A 22,650-nucleotide genomic window follows, 5' to 3' on the forward strand; every position below is an offset into this window, starting at 1 on the left:
AAAATACTTACATAGAAGGTAAGTTTCTTTTTCAAACGATAAACGTTTTTCAATTTTTGTCTTCTTACCTATTTTTCCTCTTTATTTTCTTTCAAAAGAAACTATTGATATTCTTAAAATTTTAATCAATAAGTATGCATTTACAAACTTAATCATTAATATATCTATTTTATTGGTTAAAATGATGAAATTTTAGTTAAAACTCCTACAAATTTATCTAAAGAAGAATAAATATACAGCTAAAATAAATAATCATTGTATTTAATTTTTTTTTTAAATACATAGTTTGAACTTTATTACCATTTTGTTTACAATTTTTTGTTAGACTAAAAATAATGGATCTCTAAGCAAATATATTTTCATATTTGTTTTTATAAAAAATACATAGTTAAAATAAATAGTCATTGTATCTAAAGAATTTTTTTTAAAAAAAGTATACAATTGCAACTCTATTATTTTGGATATATCTTTTTTATTAGTCAAGAAAAATAATGGAGCTCTAGCCATTCTTCTCTTTACTGAAAAAATAAATACACAATTAAAATAAATAGTCATTTGCATATAAGAAACAATAACAAGAAATACACCAGTAGTACTCTATTATTTTTATAAAAAAATTGATTTGGCTAAAATGATGGAGTTTTAGCTATTTTTTTTTTAAAATTTAAGTCATGAAAAAAATACACCAACCAACCATTATATCCAAATAAAAGTTATAAAATACAAAATTGGGATAAGGTATGCATTGTATATTAAGATGAAGCAACACGAAATATACAATTCTAATAAATAAACTATCGTATATGACTATGTGACAGTAACGAGAAATATCCTATATAAAAAAAGATTTTTTTTCTCACTCTCACTTGCTTAAAGCAGAGTGTGTCCACGTTCTTTGCCATGTAAATGTCCACGGGATATCAGTTATCAAATAGCAAAGTCTAAGTGAGTAACTAATACTACGAATAGGTTATGGTGTAATTAATAACTCGTGTGAAGATTAGTTTTTTATTTTAAATATAAACTCCATAATTTTGCTCATGGCTTAACATGGTCATTTTAGAATCCACTAACAACAAGTAATTTCATTACAATCTTAAGCTCTTATTTTCATAAAAAGAAATATTCAAATGCATAGTTATGTATTTGGATAAATAAAGAAAGCTTCGTTTAAATGAATAGATTAATCAAAGTATAGCAGTTGAATCTAATACGTGTGCAATAACAATTTATTCAGTTCTAATCTATTGAAAATAGTTTCTATTATACTTATTATAGATTTAAGAAATATAACAATTTCATTTTGGTCGTGAGAAAAAAAGAGATTGTCTTTCATCAGTGTCTTTGAATGAGATGATTACGAACTTATAAGATGGAATTTCTTATTTTATTAAGATAGCTAAATAGGATCAACAATAATCATTTTTTGAAGATTACATTTTTGTTAACATTTATTTTATAACTCAAATAAAAAGTTTAATATACTATTTACTTATTTTTTAAAGTTCTACTTTCATTGAGATAGAGTATACGCGCAACCCTAAGACTAGTACTATATTAAAAGCACGAAGGCCCTTAGCAAAATGTCGTTCGCCTTTTTTACCCTCGTAAACTAGAGTTCACACTGGACAAAATAGTCATTTAATTATTTTTCTAATATTTAATAATAGTAATCTAATTAGATTCCTAATATATAGGACTTTGATATCAACTAAAAGTTTAATTATTAAATCTTTCCTTATTTGAATTAGTGAAAACTACTAATATGTAGGGATTTTAAAAAGGAGTTAAATTTTAATTAAATAAATATCTTTGTTTTGGTATTTATTATTTTGACATGAAGGATATTAAACAATCGTAATTATTTAATAAAATGGTAAATCTTTGTACTATCTAAGGCTGCTTGGTGGGCCGGGCCTGAACCGGACCGGACCGGGCCCGCGGTCCTAACGGGCCTGGTGGGCCGGTCCTGGTGGTCCTGAGAAGTCCGTGACGGGCCGGTCTTGTAGTATTAGCCCACGAGCCCGGGACCGTCAGACGGGCCTGGGCCGGGCCTGGCGGGCCTAACGGGCCCAACGACTATTTTTTTAAAAAAAATAAAAAAAATAAAATTCTCCAACGGCCATATTTAAAATCTAGCTGTTTGGGCTGAAAATATGACCGTTTTAAAGTTTAAAAAATGGCCATTTGGCCCCCAAACTTTATATAATTACACTTTTCCCCATTTCTCAACTATAAATACCCCCTCATTCTTTCATTTTTATTCACCAATTCATCAATATCTCTCAATCTCTCTCAATCTCTCTACTACAATTACTTAATTTATTGTTGAAATTTCGTGAAAAATTGTGAAGTTGTTGAATTGAAGTTTTCAAGTGTTCAACGATTTTCAATTTTCAAGAAGTTGTTCGGCAATCCGGTAAACTCGTTTCAACTCTTACGTTTTAAGAATATATTTTTGTGTGGTTTAGTTTGCATAATTATAATTAATATGGCATTTACTTTGAAAAAAATGTTTGGTAAAGGAAAAGATAAAACCGGTGAAAGTAGTGGCCAACCAACTACCCTTCCCCCGGCTCCCCGACCTAGAAAAGATAAGCAAGTTGAAAGTAGTCGCCAACCTAGACGTCCTCCTCCTTCCGTAATTCTTGATAGTGATCACCCTTGTTTTCAATTTACCGATAGTGAATTTTATCATAATGTTGCACCAGGTGATAGATTAGATGATGAAATTATGAATGCTCTTTATCCTAATGAAACCATCTTAGAAAATAATGAGGAAAATGAGGATGATGATGAAACTCAAGCACCGGATTTAGATGATACACCTACTAGTCCTCTTAATAACCCAACTGATGCACCGGTCGACCCACCTGTAGAAACTCCTACTTTTAATAGAGAACCTGCTAAACGCCTAGAAACATCATTAGTTTGGAATTTTTTTACTCAAGTAAGAGAACAAAATAAGGCTAAGTGTAAAACTTGTGGGAAATTAATGGTGCATAAATATACTGGAGACCGTAGCGGCACGGGTAGTTTGACTAGGCACATAAAAACACACCCTAGAGATAAGGCTAGATTTTTTCAAATGAAAGCGCAACTAGAGGGGACAAGTGTAGATTCTGCGGTTAACCCTAGTACAGGTTCAAATCTAGTTCAACCAGGAATTAACACTGTCACCGGAGGTATTTTATATTACGATCCAAATAGAGATCGTGAAGAATTAGCAAAGATGATTACTGTTATGTGCTTACCTTATACTTTTGCATCTAATCCTAATTGGGTTCATTATATTAGAAGAGTTTTTAATCCTACTTATAAAGGTTGGCCTCGCGCAACAGTTAAGAGTGATATTTATAAATTCAAACATGAATATGAACAATATTTGCGGTATTTATTTACTCATATACCTAATCGGATTTCTATTACTACTGATATTGGTAGAAGTGGTAATGATTGTGATTATCTAACTGTTACAAGTCATTGGATAGATGAGGAATGGATAATGCAAAAACGCATAATTGCATATAGAATAATTAATTCGCGTCACACAGGTAAGTTTATAGCTAACACTGTTGCAGATATTTGTAGATATTTTTGCTTTAGCGATAAAATAATGGCAATTTCAATGGATAATGCTTCTAGTAACACTAGTGCTATAGGCATGCTTACAACAACACTAAATCCTGCATTTACTAATATTTTCCATGTTAGATGTATTTGTCATATTTATCATTTAATTGTCGGTGATGGTATGCGAATATTAAACATAGAAATTGAAAAGGTTAGAATGACTCTTAATTGGCTTTTTTATTCAAACCGTAGAAGTAGACTTAGAGAGTATTTTAAAAAATGTGATGAATATGGCCTTAGAGAAAGAAAGGTTCCTAAACCTTGCCCGACTAGATGGAATTGTATGTACGAAAGTTTAGTAGTAGCATATGAATATAGAAACCCAATTAATGCAACGTTTAATTCTCGGGTAGGTGGTGAGGATGATGATGAAATGCTTACTACTCAAGATTGGACGAATGTTAAAATTCTTTTAGATTTTTTAGAACATTTTCAAATTGCTACAAATGCATTTTCTGGGCAATATTATCCTACTATTTCAAACTGTTTAGTTTATATTGCAGCACTATCTGATTTGTTTGTTGAATTTGGTGAGGGTGGGGACATTTATGAACTTGCTATAAATGAAATGAAACAAAAGTTTAAAAAATATTTTTTTCCTATCCCTCCTATTTATGGTCTTGCTGCAATGCTAAATCCTACAATGAAATTGGGAGGTCCTCATTTTTGGTATTCAAATATTTATAAGGCTTTAGATCTTTCAAATGAGGAAATTGCTACACTTGCAGATGCAAAAGCTTCAATTAAAATTAATGCTCAAACAGTTTATAATGCTTATCAACTTGCCTTAGAGCATGCTAGGCCAACTATTCCAACCCCTACTTCGTCTAGCTCACAATCGTCTAAAAGAGTTGCGGGCTTAAAAGCTCTTAAATCTTGGACGGAGTTCAGGGGGTCTCAAGGTGAAAATTATGATGAAACTTCACATCTAAATGAGCTTCAAGTTTATTTGTCTCAGGGACTTGAAAAGGAGAATCCAGACGGCTCTTTTGATCTTTTGGAATGGTGGAAGGCAAGGGAAAAACATTTTCCGGTTCTTGCAAGGATGGCTCGGGATATTTTATCAATTCAAGCTTCAACTGTTGCATCAGAGAGCGCTTTCAGTCAAGCAAGACTGCAAATAGGTGATCATAAAGCGTCTATGAGGGATAGCTTGGAAAAATCAGTACTGTTTAGAGAGAGAATATATATACATAAGATACAATATATATACTACAAGACAATATATTATGCGAATATATATACATAAGATACAATATATATACTACAAGAAAATATATAAGAGAATATATATACATAAGATACAATATATATACTACAAGACAATATATTATGCGAATATATATACATAAGATACAATATATATACTACAAGAAAATATATTATGCGAATATATATACATAAGATACAATATATATACTACAAGAAAATATATAAGAGAATATATATACATAAGATACAATATATATACTACAAGACAATATATTATGCGAATATATATACATAAGATACAATATATATACTACAAGAAAATATATAAGAGAATATATATACATAAGATACAATATATATACTACAAGACAATATATTATGCATGACAATTTAGTGTTTTACTATTGTTTTGTTATTTTCTTTTTCGTCAAGCACTTTAATAATTAGATCTACATATATACTACATATATATTTTTAATATAGCCATGATACTACAAGAAATTGCCTTAAAAAAAAAAACCGCTAGGCCCGCGAAGCCCACGAACCCGGCCCGTTAAGCACAAGATCATGTGGGCTTAGGCCCGTCACGGACCGGTTCCACCCATTGAGCCCACGAAGCCCGGGACCGCCAGAGCCCAAGCCCACGAGGCCCGGCCCGTTTGGCCCACGAAGGCCCGGGCCCGGGCCAGAATACAGCACTAGTACTATCAAAAGCATCCCTATACATTTGGATTGTTCGTTTCGTCATGCTTTTATGTTTTTGTATTCTTTTCTTTATCTCTTTGTTGTTTGTGCATTTATTTATGTAAGTTAAAAGTTCTTATCAAATTATCCTCTAGATTTTTTTTTAATCAAATGTGGCTCATTAATATTTTTATTTGATATTTTAGTTCTTTAGTTACTACAGTAGGGGAGCCATATTTTTTATTATTGGGTGTCAGTATTTAAATAAGTAAATACACGAAGAAGTCAAGAGGATTTATATATATATATATATATTAAAAGCACAAAATCCCCTAACGGAATGTCATTCGTCTTTTTTCTCTTTAAAATATATATCATATTGGACTAAATTATAATTTGAAATATTTTTCTAATATTTAGGAATTCAAAATCAATTAAAGTTTCACTTATTAAATCATTCCTTATTTAAATTAAGTACAAAGTCTTAATATTTAAGATATTAAAATCAATTAAAATTTTCTTTGTATAAATCGTTAAAAAGTAAAAAGGGAAAACTGTCGACGATCTAAAATATGAACTAAAACACAAAATCATATAAAAGCATATACGTAAAAGTAATCTATATACCACCTTTTCCAACAACGAAACTCCACAATAATTTTTATGTGTTTTGTCCTTTTATTTCAATCATACAAGGTCAAGTTTGCATCTATATTTCCTTTCATATCAACTATTGGCCATTTTTAAATTTCAATCGATAAGTATTTTATATAAAAGCTTGGTAATTATTATTATTATTATTATTATTACATAATATTCGAAAACACCGATCAATATTGAACAAATCACTAACAAAATATTAAATGGTTGACAAGAGTCAAGTACATTAATGATTTTACAAATACAAAAATTCAAAAAGTGAAATATCAAATTAATTTTTTTACTCTTTGATAGTATAATTATAATTATAATTAATTATTTAAAATTGGACGAGCTAATATGAAGAATTTGAATTAACAAAAAATAATTATTTCCTTTAATGTTGCGAACAAATAATTAAGCCTTTGAATTAACTAATTAATAAAAATTAATTTAATTATTTTTTTGATTCATCATATAAGTAAAATTATTTTTAAATTGACAAACCGAATAGGATACATAAATTTGTTTTGATAAGAATAGCATTAGCATATGGAAAAATTAGTTATAATAGTATTAAGAGTCAAATTCGTAAAAAAACAAACTTGAAGCAATCAGGAGGAAACAATAGCATACAAAGTATATTCTAAAGGAATTGTCATTTATTATTATACAAATAATAATTTTCTTTATGTTCTATATTAAATTATTTGATGTAAAAAAAATATAAGTCATTTAGGCGTTACATTTTCTCTGATCAATTTTTTCTATGAGCATAACACCAACCTCGTCATTCCCGAAATGGAGAGAGACATAGAAATAACAATATTCTTTTATTAGATAGTTCAATAGAAGTCTTCAAAAACTACAATAAAGTATCTAAGAACTTTTACGAAAAGAATTCTTTTTTCATTTAGCCAGCTAAATAAAATATTTAGTAGTCATCATTTTCAAAAATTTATACATTTTTTGTTAGTTTTTATTTTAAAAGTCAAACACATTGTTTATTATTTTTTTTGTATTTTAGAAAAAGGGTATATTTTATTGATATAGGATACACGCGCAAAGCGCGTACCCTAAGACTAGTATATATAAATTTTATACACTTTTGCAGCTATTGAATATAAATAATTTCGGGCGTGAGCTCTTTTTCGTTTTTGGATGTAATGCAGAAGTATAGAACTGACAAAGCAATAATTAGGACAAAACTTAGAAAGTATTGAATCATGAATTTACTGAAGAATGACTACAAACTTTTTCTATATCTATACAATATTTTCCTAAGTAGTACAAAAATTGTGTTTCAGTTCAATATGAAGGCAATTGCTTGACCCTAATTTCCAAAAAAAGTATCAATATGACCTTTTCAGATACTTGAAACCAGTTGATACGTCAAAACAATCAACTCTATCTTTATAAATATTCATCAATTTCAATAACTCAGTAGCCTTTTCCTTTGTTTTTTCAGCACAACCAACTTGCAAAACCACCAATAGTTTCTGAAAAACACCTAATTCCAATGCCTCAATTACTGAAATCTCATGTCCACTTTTGCAAAGTTTCCATAAAACTGAAATTGAACATTCAGTGGCCATTTGTGAAACTCTCATAATTTTTTTGGCTATTAGTGGCATTGTCAATCCATTGTCATAAGCCTTTTCTTTCCCTTCTTGAAAATTGCAAAAACAGTCCAAAACAGCTAAAGCCTTTTCAGCTATGTCTTTTTCAGCATCCACAAGAATTTCAAGAACTAAAGAAACCAACCCCATGTTGACAAATTTGGCCACAACTTTGTTGCTATTTTCATCCAATACCATAGAGTAAATTAGCATTAGTGAAGCTTTCGTAGTGGAGGGGCAAATCGGTACTTTCACCATTTGGAATAAAGATTCAGCCAAATCTTGAATTTCCATAAGATCATTTGCATAACTTTGGTCATAAGAAAGCAACTCTTTCATTACTATAACTGCATTTTGCCTTGCGGATAAATCTTCACCTTTCAAAAACCATGCCATGCAACGTAAAGATATCGCTGATCCTAACTTTGTTTTTCCCTCTTCTCCAATCGGAAACATCCATATTAATCCACACAACAAATCCTTTAATAAATCCGCGCAAATTTCTACACTAACCTTCTCAAAACATGCTGCAAAAACACTACCTGTACCGCATTCTACTATACATTTCTTGTTTCTTTCACTTTCCTTAGCCAAAATCTTGATTCTTCCCACCAATTCTCTGCATTTTTTTTCATTCCCTCTCTGAGTTTCAACCATTAGCCTCGAGCAAATCTCCGATACTTGAGACGAATTAATAGGAATTCTAGGAGTAGGAACTCTTTCAATACCATAGTTTTTGTTTTCCACGCACCAATCTTGAATCATTTTTCTTATAGTATGGTTTGGTATAAGGTCATAATTTCTCAAGACTTGATTTGTTACAGGACACGTTGAATTCCTCGCCTCCATCCATTTTTCGATGTTTTCACGATCATATGAAATTCCAGTACATAATGTGACTGGATCTTTCATTAAATCAAGAGAAATTGGACACAGAAAATGAGATGGAATTGTAAGTTCTTTACAAGAATTCAATCTTGATATCTTCTTTTTTCCAGCTCCCTTGTCCTTTCTACGTCTCCAAAAAATCATACTGATAAACTAAGTAAGAAAAATAATGTACAAAATGAACAAAAAATTGAGAGATTTAGAAGTAATTCTTTGGTACAAAATTTTGATGGGGTTTTGTTATATGTGTTTTTTTACCACTCTTCTTAAGAAGGGGGATATATATATATATATATATGGGGTTGGATCAAAGATGAGAATGAAAGGTTGAAGTTAGGGAAAAAGAGAAATTTTGGTAAAAGAAACAGTCAAAATTAGAAGAAGAAGAAGGTTTGTAATACGTTTTATTTGAACATTGACCGTTGAATATTTGAAGAAGAAAATTGACACTATGTTCACAGCTAACATTTTTAGAAAATAGTTTTAATTTTCTTTGAATTTGTTTAAAATAGGAAAATGTATAAGTTGGGCTACTATGGTTTGACCGAATGACCAAGTCGCTAGTCAATACAAGTCGGTGCCTCGTGGCTGACCTGTCAAAGGCTGGACATTTTCTTTCCAATTAAAAGCTTTAGCCGAATTATTTTTATTATTATTTTCAAAAAATTGTACGTTATTAAGAAATTGCTGAATTTTATCTCTATTCATATTCTTATTATAGCAAATCTTATAAAATTCGTGGACTTCACTTGTTCAACTTTTTTTTTTTTAGAATAAAATTCGAATTTTCTCTTCAACTTTTGGTAATGATTGGTCGAGTTGTGTTAAGACCGAAATAATAAGATGTTATGCGGAAACTAGTAAAATAAACCTTGAATAATGATAAATTAGAGAATAAAAGATAAATATATCAAAAAGACACAAACATATAACGTGGTTCGATCAATTGACGTACGACCTAACTATTTGTGAAAAGTAATATTAGATCAAAAGTTTTAACGGACCATTTTCCTTCTCTTTTTCTCAATTTTTCCCTATCTATTGGCGATTCTTTTTTCTCTTATAATATTGTGCTGAACTAAATTGAGATAGTTCTATTGTCAGATCAAACACTTCGAGAAATTGAAGTCGTTGATTTTCTTTTTTCATTTTTCTTGTTGCTTCTTATTAATTTCTTTTAGTCCTATTAGTACAACTTGTTTGATACAATTACTTTTCGAAAATATTAATAAATAAATTTAGAGTAAATTCCTTTACCCCCTTAACCTTTAAGGATTGAGAAATAATATTTCCTCCATTTCTTGAATGAGAAAGATAACTCCTTAGGCAATATTTTCCTACGAGACTTAATATTTTAATTTAACATCATATGTTGTAAATTTTATTTATGGTACTTTTATGTAATACATTTAATGTGCCAATGTTATGTTTAAAGAAATAAATCAAGCGAGATATGGAATTAAATGAAAAGGTTGAATGATTTGACTCTTAACACTTATGAAATATGTCATTTTTTTGAGACGATGTATTATTTCTTTTGTAAATATCAACTATGGAACAACAACAACAACATACCCAATCTTATCCCACACCGTGGGGTCATGAGGAGGGTAGTGTGTAAATTTTAAGCTTATGTTGGCATTAATTATCTCGTCTGGAAGATTTAAAATCTTATGCGACTGTTGAATGATGTCTAATTTAATTTCTGTATCAGTCTAATTAGATTTAAATTACAAAGATTGTAAAGATATTTTACTACTAATTATGGATACAATTTCAACCTTTATCCTACTCATATATATCGGCCTAAGTGTTTTGAATGAATAACAGGGTCCTTCGGTGCTTATTTTCCAGTTATCTTTGTTGAACGACCTCAAAGTTTTGGTTTATTAGAACTATTTCCTTTCATTATTTCGTTTTTATTCACGTTCCTATGTATATTTGCTTAGAGAACACTCGGTCAGTAGCGAGTTAAAGACATACATCATCGCAGAACTATAAAGTATAGTCGCTCCAATAAATAATGCCTGGAAAATTTATATCTTTTGTATATTAATATATATTCCATCCGTCATTTCTACTTGTTCATTTTAGACTTTACGTGCCCCTTAAAAAATAATAATTATAGTATTGTATACGGTCAAAATCAAGGAGCCCGATTTCGAAGTCTTAAATTGGGCTATGAGTCCGAGTCCGGACGACTCGAAGTAGGGATCGGACCCGAGGGACGCACACCTCGAGGAAGCAGATCAAAGGCTTGGCACGACTGACATCGAGGGCCGTACAATCTCGAAGACACTCAAGAAAGAGCGGGAATTTCTCAAGGACACGTGGATCAGAACATAAATTATAGGATAAGATCTATACGAAATAGTACAAGTCCGTACTAGGTTGTTATACATCTGTACCAATAGAATTCTTTATTACAATTAGGAATGTACTATATTGGGGTTTTCTCCTCCTATATAAAGGGGACCCCAATCATTTTGTAAGGATCATCTCACACTATTCACTGCAATAGAATATGTTACTCTGTTTTTCTTGTTTACCGTGCTCAACAAGTGTTCTTCATCTTTATTGTTTTTACTTTATTATTCATAGTTCATTGCTCTTAGCTGACCTCGAGGCCCCCAAGACAGTCGAGCTCGAGGTCCTCATTGTTATAACAACACTGGTTTGGTTCATCAATTCTCCTTATTTAAACTTAATATTACTTGTATAGTCACTAGTATTAGAATAAATCACATATCTTTAAAACCACAAATTATATTTAGTTGTTACCCCCATTTTTTGAGGTAAACAGTTTGGCGCCCACCGTGGGGCTAAAGATAATAGTGATTATTTTAGTGCTAGTTTTCTGATAATACACGTTATTCTTCACACTTTTTCTTGTCAAAGATTCTTTGATTTCAGGTTAAGATATGTCTAGCACACAAAATGCACCTGCTCATGACAGTGAGGGACTCGGAGAAAACAACGGTATAGGGGTCGGTGTACCGCCCATAAATCCTGGGGGACCACCAAACGTGGAACCATTTGATATCAGTTCGCACAACGCTCTAAACACGAACTCAGGCACAGACCCCGTAAGGAATGCACACAGGGAAGCCCGAGCATGAGGCCAGGAAACACGAGGGATGAAAGAAGGAGGAGTCAGCCTCCAAGTGATATTCGAGATGCTGCAAGCTCAGCAAGTCGCCATCGCTCAGCTTCAGAGTCAGAACAGAACTCCTAACACCGCCGAACCAGTAGACGCCGACACGAGCCAGCGCTAGGAAGGCCCGATGAAAGCGGCTCGGGGACTGACCCCACAGTCATAAAAATGCTCGAGGAACTGACTAAAAGAATTGAGTCAGGAGAAAAGAGGATAGAAGATAACGATAAGAAGGTAGAAACTTATAACTTCCGGGTAGACCAAATACCGGGGGCATCTCTAGTTTTGAAAGGTCTAGATGCCAAAAATTTCATACAAAAATCTTTCCCCCCAAGTGCGGCCCCGATGCCCATTCCCAAGAAATTTCGCTTGCCCAATATACCAAAATACAACGGAACAACTGACCATAACGAACATATTACTTCATACACTTGTGGAATCAAAGGAAATGACTTGAATGATGATGAAATCGAGTCGGTGTTATTAAAAACGATTGGGGAAACACTATCAAAAAGAGCTATGATATGGTATCACAACTTAGCTCCTAATTCAATAGATTCATTTGCTATGTTGACGGATGCCTTCGTGAAAGCACATGTCGGGGCTATAAAGGTGGCCACAAGAAAATCGAACGTCTTCAAAATAAAACAAAGGGATGACGAGATGCTAAGGTAGTCCGTGTCCCAGTTTTAGATGGAAATGATGGAATTACCACTGGTCTCCGATGATTGGGCAATTTAGGCCTTTATGCAAGGTTTGAATGAAAGAAGCTTGATTGCCTCTCGTCAGTTAAAACAAAACTTGATTTAATATCCTGCTGTGACATGGTCGGATGTGCACAATCGCTATCAGTCAAAAATTAGGGTCGAGGACGACTAGTTAGGAGCCCCCTCGGGCTCAATTCATCCTAACAGATTCGCAGCCAAGCCCTCGAGGGACACAGACAGAGGATCAAGATTAAACAAGGAAAAATATCAACCGTACGTCGAATATAGAAGGAACATTTCAAGGCATAATACACCTCGGAATGATCGAAGAGTAGATCGAGGCCAAAATGATCGTGGACTCATGAGCAAAACCGGGTTCGACAGGCACTCGGGACCGGTAAAGGCACCTAAATTGTCAGAATACAACTTCAGCATCGATACCTCGGGTATCATCTCAGCCATTGGCAAAGTTAGAGATACTAGATGGCCCAAGCCTATACAGACCGACCCTTCTAAGAGGACTCCCAACTTAATATGTAAGTATCATGGTACTCACGGGCACAGGATCGAGGATTGCAGGCAACTTAGGGAGGAGGTAGCCCGATTGTTCAACGAAAGGCATCTTCATGAATTTCTCGGTGACTGGGCTAAGAACCATTTCTGAGAAAGAGATGCAAACAGGAAACATGAATATGAAGAATCTTAACAAGTCATTCACATGATCATCGGTAGAGTCGACATCCCACAGGGACCTATATTCAAACGTACCAAAGTATCCATCACAAAAGAGAAACGGACTCGGAGCTACGTGCCCGATGACGCCCTATCGTTCTGTGATGAGGAAGCAAATGACATATCCCAGCCTCACAACAATGCCTTGGTAATCTCTATCCTTTTAAATAAAGTTCAGGTTAAATGTATTTTAGTGGATCCAGGTAACATAATCAGATCAAGGGTCGTGAAATAACTCGGCCTGCAAAATCAGATTGTGCCTACATCCTAGGTGTTGAATGGTTTCAACATGGCAAGTGAAACAACAAAAGGAGAAATTATTTTGCTAGTAAACGTAGCCGGGACCATACAAGACACCAGGTTCCATGTCATCGAAGGTGACATGAGGTATAACGCACTCCTTGGAAGGCCATGGATACACAACATGAGGGGAGTGCCGTTGACCCTTCATCAGATGATGAAGTTCCCGACAAAGGAAGAAGTGAAAATAGTCCACGGAGAACAACATGCTGCAAAAGAGATGTTTGCAATCGAGGAAGCGGTGCCGATGTTGGAATCCTTGACCTCAGAGAATTCGAGCCTAAAAGATAAACATGTGGCTAAGTAGCAACCACAACTCCAAATCTAGACGGAAGCAAGATAAACATGTAACCGAAGGTGAAGAAGGGAACTTCCTAGCTCCTCGAACCTCCGCTGTCCTCGAGAAGCCCGATACTGCCAAGTCAACCGCTCAAAAGAAATGTACACCTGGGAACGGGATTAACCCCCGAACTCAGGAAAAAACTCATTTAGTTTATTATTGATGATATAAATTGCATTGCTCGACCCCGTTCAAATATTATAGGGATTCAGCCTTAAATCACCACACGTAGACTGAGCAACAGTCCTAAGTTTAAACCAGTAAAACAAAAAGGGAGGCCCCCAGTTCGAAAAACTTCGTATCAACATCCAGTCAACAGGATGTATGAAGAACAAACAGGTAAAATAATGAAAGCCTATATGGATGATATAACTGGTTAGGTACCTATGCGCATAGGACCATTTTAATTCATTTGCAAGAAGCAGTTAACGTTTCGGGGCGACGCGACACGAAGCTCAACCTAGAGAAATGTGCCTTCGGAGTTGGCACGAGTGAGTTTCTCGGCCTCATGGTGTCAAATCGAGGCATTAAGAATCATCCCCGACCAGGTCAAGGCTCTCGAAGATACCATGATAACGGATAGCAAGACCTTGGAGTCATTGGTAAAGGATCTTACAAGCTCGGCACTGTAGAAGCTTTCAAAGGCTCGCGATCTCGAAGACACCCCTTCTTACACGAAGGCCATAAGCTCTAAATCATGCGTTGCACTCTTTTTTCCTTGGCTCGGATTTCGTCCCAAATGGGTTTTACCGGCAAGGTTTTTAATGAGGCAACAACTATGTGATGCCTAAGGAAAACTTAACAGTATCCAGGGTTTCTTTTTTAATCAACCCCGAATACTGGGGGGCATCACCCGCAGAGGTTATATTTTCTAGGAAAATACTTCATGCTTAAGAAAACCTTGATAGGAAAACTTTGTAATGGGCCAAACGGTCAGATGAACCGTGTCCATATAGCGGTCAAGCCCCAATAGCAAAGCATGTACACATGTACCAATTTTGTTAATATAAAAAAAACTTAGTGTTTCAAAGAAGTCTACCGTTACACGAACTCTACATCCTATGGAAACGGCTTAAGAGCCAAAGCATAGCAACACCCAGAAACTCGGGAACTGTCATCAAAAATTCGAATTTATAAGACCTCAAAGAGGCACCCCCTCGAAACAAAGGCCAAGGCCAATATTCTCGGGGACTAACTTCTCGAATAAGTTCGGAAGTTATCGGGAAACAAGCCCAAGTGACGTACCCAAAGGCTACAGCCACACTAAAGACTACGGTCGTATAAAGGCTACAACCAAAATAACGTGGTTCGAGGCGTCCGACTTCCGCTATAAATTAAAGGCCTTCAACTATTAAAAACTAGTTAAATCAGGCTACCCTCGGCAAAAACAGAATATGAAGGGCTTTGATAAATTCAGCCCTCGAAAAACCTAAGGGCTCCGATAAATTAGCCCTCGAATGATCCAAAAGCTTTGATAACACCAGCCTTCGGAAAAACCTTTAGAGGTATTCAATTATGCTTATGCAAATAAAATGACTAATAAGGTTCTGATACGCCGAGCCTTTGAAAAAACCAACGGGTACAAAAACACATGCTAAGGCATAACTAAAATTTCACTAAGTCTTTTAGCCGAAATGAGGGAAAAATTACATAGCCATTTTAAAGGTCGAAATGGCCCAACTTAAAGAGCCTAAGGGCCGTATCTAACAGCCCAAGGGCCAACTTAAAGAGCCTAAGGTCCGATATCTAAGAGCCCAAGGGCCAACTTAAAAAGACTAAGGGCCGATATATAAGAGCCTAAAGGCCAACCTCGAAAGTCTTAAGGGCCAAAAACTCATAGTCCGAAACTCCGCTTTCATTTCGATCTGGACTCGAGGTTCACAATATCCCGAGCTCATAGCGGATCAATTTAAACTTAGCTCGAAAATTATTATACCTGTCGATAAATATCTAAGGGTTTATAGTACCCCAAACCCCAAACTAATCCTCGGACTAATCGTTCAAACAAAGTTTTCCATGAATAAAGGTAACGTTAAATCCAGCACTAACCAAAGACAAGATAAAAAGTTCCCCTCGTATTTTCAAAAGATGATTACAGGAAATAATTACACAAGGGAGGCTTACAAGGAAACAAAATAAAGTAACCTAAAACTACTTCGGGGTCACATCCTTAGCAGCTGCATCTTCAAGAGCCTCACCCTCGGGGACTTCATCCCCGTCTCCTTCACTCTTAGATACACCGGTTGAATCATCCTCATCAGAAAGCATAGAGGCCGCCTCTTCTTCCAAAATCCTCTCCGCTTCAATATCGGCTGAAAGATCGAAGCTGCGAGCATGTATCTCCTCGAGGGTCATCCTCCGGGATTGTCGCCTAGCATGGTCAAGGGTATTTGATAACTTAGCCTCCACCGTAGAAGAGATCTCCCTTGCCCAAGCATTAGCTACTTCGGCATCTGCTCGATACGAAGCCATAATTGCAGCAACATCAGATTTGGCCTTGGCCAGCTCAGCAGCTGATCTGGCTTTATGATCCTCGATTTCGAAGCCCCAAACTAGGCTCTCCTCCTTCACACCTCAAAACTGGTGTTTGAGCGAAGCCAACTGCTCTCTTAGAGTTTCCTTCTCAAAGGCGATATTGTCCATGCCTGCCTCGACCCTAGGGTTTCGGTTTCTTCATCTTAAGCTCCTCCCGAAGCTGCGCCTCCAAGTCGGCCTTCTAAAACTACTTCGGGGTCACATCCTTAGCAGCTGCATCTTCAAGAGCCTTACCCTCGGGGACTTCATCCCCGTCTCCTTCACTCTCAGATACACCGGTTGAATCATCCTCATCAGAAAGCATAGAGGCCGCCTCTTCTTCCAAAATCCTCTCCGCTTCAATATCGGCTGAAAGATCGAAGCTGCGAGCATGTATCTCCTCGAGGGTCATCCTCCGGGATTGTCGCCTAGCATGGTCAAGGGTATTTGATAACTTAGCCTCCACCGTAGAAGAGATCTCCCTTGCCCAAGCATTAGCTGCTTCGGCATCTGCTCGATACGAAGCCATAATTGCAGCAACATCAGATTTGGCCTTGGCCAGCTCAGCAGCTGATCTGGCTTTAAGATCCTCGATTTCGAAGCCCCAAACTAGGCTCTCCTCCTTCACACCTCAAAACTGTTGTTCGAGCGAAGCCAACTACTCTCTTAGAGTTTCCTTCTCAAAGGCGATATTGTCCATGCCTGCCTCGACCCTAGGGTTTCGATTTCTTTCATCTTAAGCTCCTCCCGAAGCTGCGCCTCCAAGTCGGCCTTCTAATGAAACTGCGGAATTAAAAGCGTCAGTCGCTAAAATAAACAGGTACGTAACAAACCTTCAAGAGATGTGTTACCTTCTCAACATACTCGGCTCGACCTTGGCATGCCTGCGTCAGCTCAACTCGAAGATCGTAGATCTCCATCTCTTTCTTAGCATTGAGGGATTTGACGGCGTCCCTCTCCTCCAAAGCCTTTTTAAGCTCTGCCTCGCATCAAGCAAGATTAGCTTGGGACTTGGAAAATGCCCTTTTATGGAGCACCACAACCTTCACGAAAAAGGAAAAAAAGATAGATTCAGAACAGCTAAAAACAAAGGCGCAGGCATAAAAAATAGGAAACTCACTTGTTTAAAGAGACTACGAGCCTCATCAAAAATGAAATAGGCATCGGGGTCAGGACCATCTTCAAGCCCTGCGAGAAATTCTCGAAAGATGTCATGCCCTTCATCGCTTGCTTCCATTTCAGAAGACCTCATATTATGGGCATCTAGGATTTGTCCCTCGGAGAAATCGGGGCGAGGAGGTGAATCATCCATGTTGATCACCCTAAGTGATCCACTTGGGGCATTTTCTCTTATCTGAAAAGGCTCGGGATCAGGTCGTTAGGCCTCACCCTCCAAATGATCTCCTAGGCGAGGTGACTTCTTTCTTGATGATGGTTCGGGGACTTTGTTTGAACTCCCTCAGAAATTTCTTTGGCTCTGGATTGAGCCAAATCAACAGCCACCGGCTCAACGGGTTTCGAATCATCAACATTTTTTCTTTTTTCACGGGTTACCAGCAGGCAGTCATCATCATCTTCTTCCTCCTGGTCTCGAAGGCGTTGGTCCATTTTCGGAGATAAGGCCTATACATTCGAGCCACGCTCTTCTTTGGCTTTAGGGGATTTTCAGATGACTCTCTTCTTCTTTTTCTTTCTTTGGAAGGCTTCGGAACCTCCACTTCATCAGCCGGGGACGGCCGTAAATCAACGGCGTCTCCAAGACCTAAATGACACCAAGGTTAGTATCTCGTAGAAGAAGCACATGAAAATAAACAAAAGAGGTCACCATGGTTTTTGGCCTCCCATCGACCCTTGACCAGATCTCGCCAGCAACGCTCCGAGTAAGAGAAGGTGGAGGCCAGCTTTCGGACCCATCCCTCGAGGTTCGGGACCCCACCAGGAAACCAAGCAGCAGCTGCACTATCGTAAAGGGGTTAGACCAATAAAAAATATAAGGTCAGGGAAAAGAAAAGAAAGCAGGGTATAAACCTATTGCCTACTCACGTTTCATGTTCCACTCCTCGGGGAACGATATCCAATCGGCAGGAATCAGGTCGGAGGTCCTGACTCGGACAAACCGGCTCATCCACCCACGGTCTTTGTCCTCATCGATACTAGCAAAGAGAGATTTTAAGGATCAATGTTGCAATTTTATCAAGCTCCCACGATAAAGTCGTGGACTGTACAGTTTGATCAGATGATCGAGGGTAAAAGACATCCCTTCGATTTGGCTCGAAAAGAACCTGATTAAGTAAACGATTCGCCAGAAGGAGGGGTAGATCTGGCCGAGAATCACTCGGTATCGTTGGCAAACATCAAGAATAACTAGATATATGGGACCCTGAACCGGAATTGCAGGGCCCAATATAAATGGGTAGGTGTATACGCTTAGGTGCCCCACTTTGTACGTGGTGATGTCCTCCTCGGAGGAAGGAATCACTATTTCTTTATTATCCCATTTACAATCCTCCTTTACTTGCTTGAGCTCGCCCTTGGTCGCCAGACAAACATATAAAGACATGGGCTCGCATCGTCTTGGTGTCAAAACAGGTTTCTCGATTTTAAAATCGGATGTTATTTCACATAGTGGGGGAATACACTCTTCGATACGAGGAGGCACTACCGGTTTACCCTTGGTCGATCGAGAAGATGATGAAGCTTTTTCCTTTTGGGAAATCAGTTTAGAGGTTTTAGCCATCGCAATACGGAAGATCCAAGAAAATGAAAAGCGTTGATAGTGAAGAGAAAGGAGAGCTCAATAAGATTGAAAAAAAGGGTAATGAGACTTTGAAGACAATATGGGAAGAAAGTTTGTAAGGTTGTGGAATCTGTCTATTTATAAAAGTCATTTAAGCGTGCTGAGGAAGCCAAAAGGTCGATTGTCAGCCGCCTCAAATTAATGATTTTGGGGATCGTACAAAAAGCAACTTTTTCGTCGCTTCAACCGCTGATGTTACGATATTTGTGTCAGGACCAAGGCATCAAGGATTAATTCGTCAAAAATCATAAAGGGCAGCCTATAAGTCGAGTTCGAGCAGGGTATCCATTCGATCACTAAGCCCAAGGGCTATCCGAGTTTGAGGAATCACTCACTTGAAGACTATAAAAAAGCCTAAGGGCTATCCTTATTACAAGTTCAAGCAAATGCCCGCTCGACTGTAAAAGCCTAAGGGCTACCCGAGGTGGAGAAGTTTCCCACCCAGGGAATGCAAGGAAACCTAAGGATTTACTTCATCTCGAGATCTTACTCTCACCTAACTCAGGCTCGAGAATCCCGACGTTCCAAGTTCACATTCAAGCTCAGCTCGAGGGTTAACAAAAACCTCGAGGTGTATTCTATTGATCAATTAAAAACCCAAGGGTTTATTATTTCCTAAGCTCTATAGTTGGAATAGTCATTGAAATCATAAAATCGAGTCTTTTACGAATAAAGATAGAATAAAATTCAGCATGGGCCGAAAGAGATACAAAAGGATCCTTTTATACTTCCAAGAAATGATTACAAACTATAACTATGGCACCCACGAAGGATACTTACAAAGAAGTAAAAAACAAAAGCCAAAAATCCTAATTTACTTTTAAGGCCACGACCTCGAGAGCAGTGTCTCCGGAAAGATGCACGAGCAACAATTCAAGAGTGTTCATCGTCGAAACTCTGTTCTGGTGTGGGATGCAAAAGTTAGTGGATGATAGTGCCACCTCATTCCATGGAAAGCAAAAGGAATGAAGCGCCACACCAGGTTAAAGTTAAGAGAAATGAGCAGCAATGTAAAGTTCGCATATCTTCTGATACGGAAAGGATTCAGTGCCTTCTCTCATTGTCTCGAGCCAAAGCTTTGAAAAAGGAAGCCTTGGCATAACTGGTAAAATTGCTGCCATGTGACCTTGTGGTCACAGATTTGAACAATAAAAATAGGTGATTAGAGGAAGAGATAAAGAAGGGAAAAGTCTAAAAGTAGATAAAGAAGGAATGAGTGTAGTTTGTTCAGCCAAGTAAACCCTTATTTATAGAAAGCCGACGACGGAACTGGCATCGCAAGTGGCCGACAAAATTAAGCTGAAACTTATTTGATGTTTTGGGGAAGCATGATGACATGACATTTCTGATCACTTCAAGCACCTACATCACTAGCATGACATCATCACGAGAGGCTCAGAAAGATCGAGCTTCAAATTGTTTTTTATCATCTTATTCTAAGAAATGCGAGGACTATCTGTATACAGTAAAAATCAAGGTGCCCGATTTCAAAGTTTTAAATTGGGCTATGAGTCCGAGTCCGGGCGACTCGAAGTAGGGGTCGGACCCGACCGATGGACACACACCTCGAGGAAGCAGATCGAAGGACTGGCACGACTGACATCGAGGGCCGTACAATCTCGAAGACACTCAAGAAAGAGCGGAAATTTCTCAAGGACACGTGGGTCAGGACATAAATTATAGGATAAGATCTGTATGAAATAGTACAAGTCCATACTAGGTTGTTCTACAGATGTACCAATAGAATTCTTTACTACAATTAGGATTGTACTATATTGGGGTTTTCTCCTCCTATATAAAGGGGACCCCAATTATTTATTAAGGATCATCTCACACTATTCATTGCAATAGAATATTCTACTTTACTTTTCTTGTTTACCGTGCTCAACAAGTATTCTTCAGCTTTATTGTTTTTACTTTATTATTCATAGTTCATTGCTCTTAGCTGACCTTGAGGCCCCCAAGAAAGTCGAGCTCGAGGTCCTCATTGTTATAGCAACACTGGTTTGGTTCATCAATTCTCCTTATTTAAACTTAATATTACTTGTATATTCACTAGTATTAGAATAAATCATATATCTTTAAAACCACAAGTTACATTTAATTGTTACCCCCATTTTTCGAGTAAACAAGTATGTATTTTACCATAAAACTTCTAATAATGATAGCATTTTAAAAAGTCTTGCGAAATAATTTGGGGAATGAATAATTAATGATAAGGGTAAAACAAGAAAAAAAGATTGTCTTTCTCTTGATTTGCTAAAATGGACAAGTAAAAGTGAAATGTATTTTTAATATAGTGGACAAGTAAAAGTGATCAGATGGAATATATATATCATACATATTTTTATATATATTTGGCTAGTGAATGTACTTACTTTTAGCCGACTGGTCAAATGTATAACTTGCCCAAGATATTTTAGCAAAACAAATTTAAAAGTGAAAATAGCACGGCCTGGCCAGTTTTCGGATTAGCAATCAAAAAATAGCTAGCGTTTGCAAATTCATTGAAAAATAATCACTGTTTTGCTGAAACACGAAAAGTTCCAGCATAATATGCTCGTTATGGAGCTCCTGCGTATAAACTTCTAGCATATTATGTTGGAACTCCAGCATGAAAAATTCTAGCACAATATGCTGGATTATGGAGCTCTTCCATTTAAACTTTTCGCATATTATGTTGGAACTCCAGCATATTATAAAAATACAACATATTATACTGGAATCTCGTATGCTAAAAATTCGAACTCCAGCATATTATGCTGGAATTTTTTGAATTTTTAAGGGTTTTTTTGTTCAGATTATATCTTTATATGAAAAAGTGACTAACTTTCGATTACTTTTGAAATCGTATTGTGGCTATTTTTCATTTATCACTTGTAAATCTGGCTATTTATGATTTTTTTTTTCCTCAATTTAAAAAGGTAAGAGAGAGCAATAATGTCATAATCCAAGTTCATGTCACATATTGTCTGATTTGGCCCAACATGCCTTACAGATTTACTCCTTGGACTAAAACATCATCGAGCCAAAAAATGTACGTATCATGTAAATTTGTACCCTATCTTATAATTTATTTTACTTTCCTCTCTCGTTTCAATGTAAAATTCATTTAAAGTGATATATGTATTTCTTCTTTTGAAGTTTGCCAATTTAGAAGCATGTCAGTCCTTTCTCTTTAAGACGGAGAAAGCCGTCTTCTGTCATGTGCGTTACAAATATTACTTGAGAATATTATTGGGTAGCTTTGTCCATATGTTATTAAGTTCTTGGTTAAGGAAGCATTAAGCATATTAATATTTATGATAAAAGGGTTAAAGTCGTAAAGTTTGTAACATAAAGAAGCATATATTACTGAGCCTCATATAAAAAACCAACTCAACTATTATTCTTCTGTTAATTGGTTAGAAAATATTGTAATGTATCATTAT

General features: G+C 36.3%; 2 protein-coding genes across 2 annotated transcripts; both read right to left on the bottom strand.

Moving 5' to 3' along the window:
* Nucleotides 1–7,285: 7,285 nt before the first annotated feature.
* Nucleotides 7,286–8,925, bottom strand: LOC104236911 (U-box domain-containing protein 21-like). The gene has a single exon (XM_009790959.2). It carries the CDS (start codon nt 8,817–8,819, stop codon nt 7,521–7,523), a length of 1,299 nt encoding a protein of 432 aa, XP_009789261.1. The 5' UTR covers nt 8,820–8,925; the 3' UTR covers nt 7,286–7,520.
* Nucleotides 8,926–16,059: 7,134 nt separating this feature from the next.
* Nucleotides 16,060–17,342, bottom strand: LOC138869515 (uncharacterized). The gene is made up of 3 exons (XM_070147137.1): nt 17,274–17,342; nt 16,646–17,044; nt 16,060–16,473 (listed from the first exon to the last, which is right to left on the bottom strand). The coding sequence occupies exons 1-3, from the start codon at nt 17,340–17,342 to the stop codon at nt 16,060–16,062; spliced, it is 882 nt and encodes a 293-aa protein (XP_070003238.1).
* Nucleotides 17,343–22,650: the final 5,308 nt, after the last annotated feature.

This window comes from Nicotiana sylvestris, chromosome 5 (genome assembly GCF_000393655.2).
Source record: "Nicotiana sylvestris chromosome 5, ASM39365v2, whole genome shotgun sequence".
Classification (NCBI taxonomy): Eukaryota; Viridiplantae; Streptophyta; class Magnoliopsida; order Solanales; family Solanaceae; genus Nicotiana; species Nicotiana sylvestris.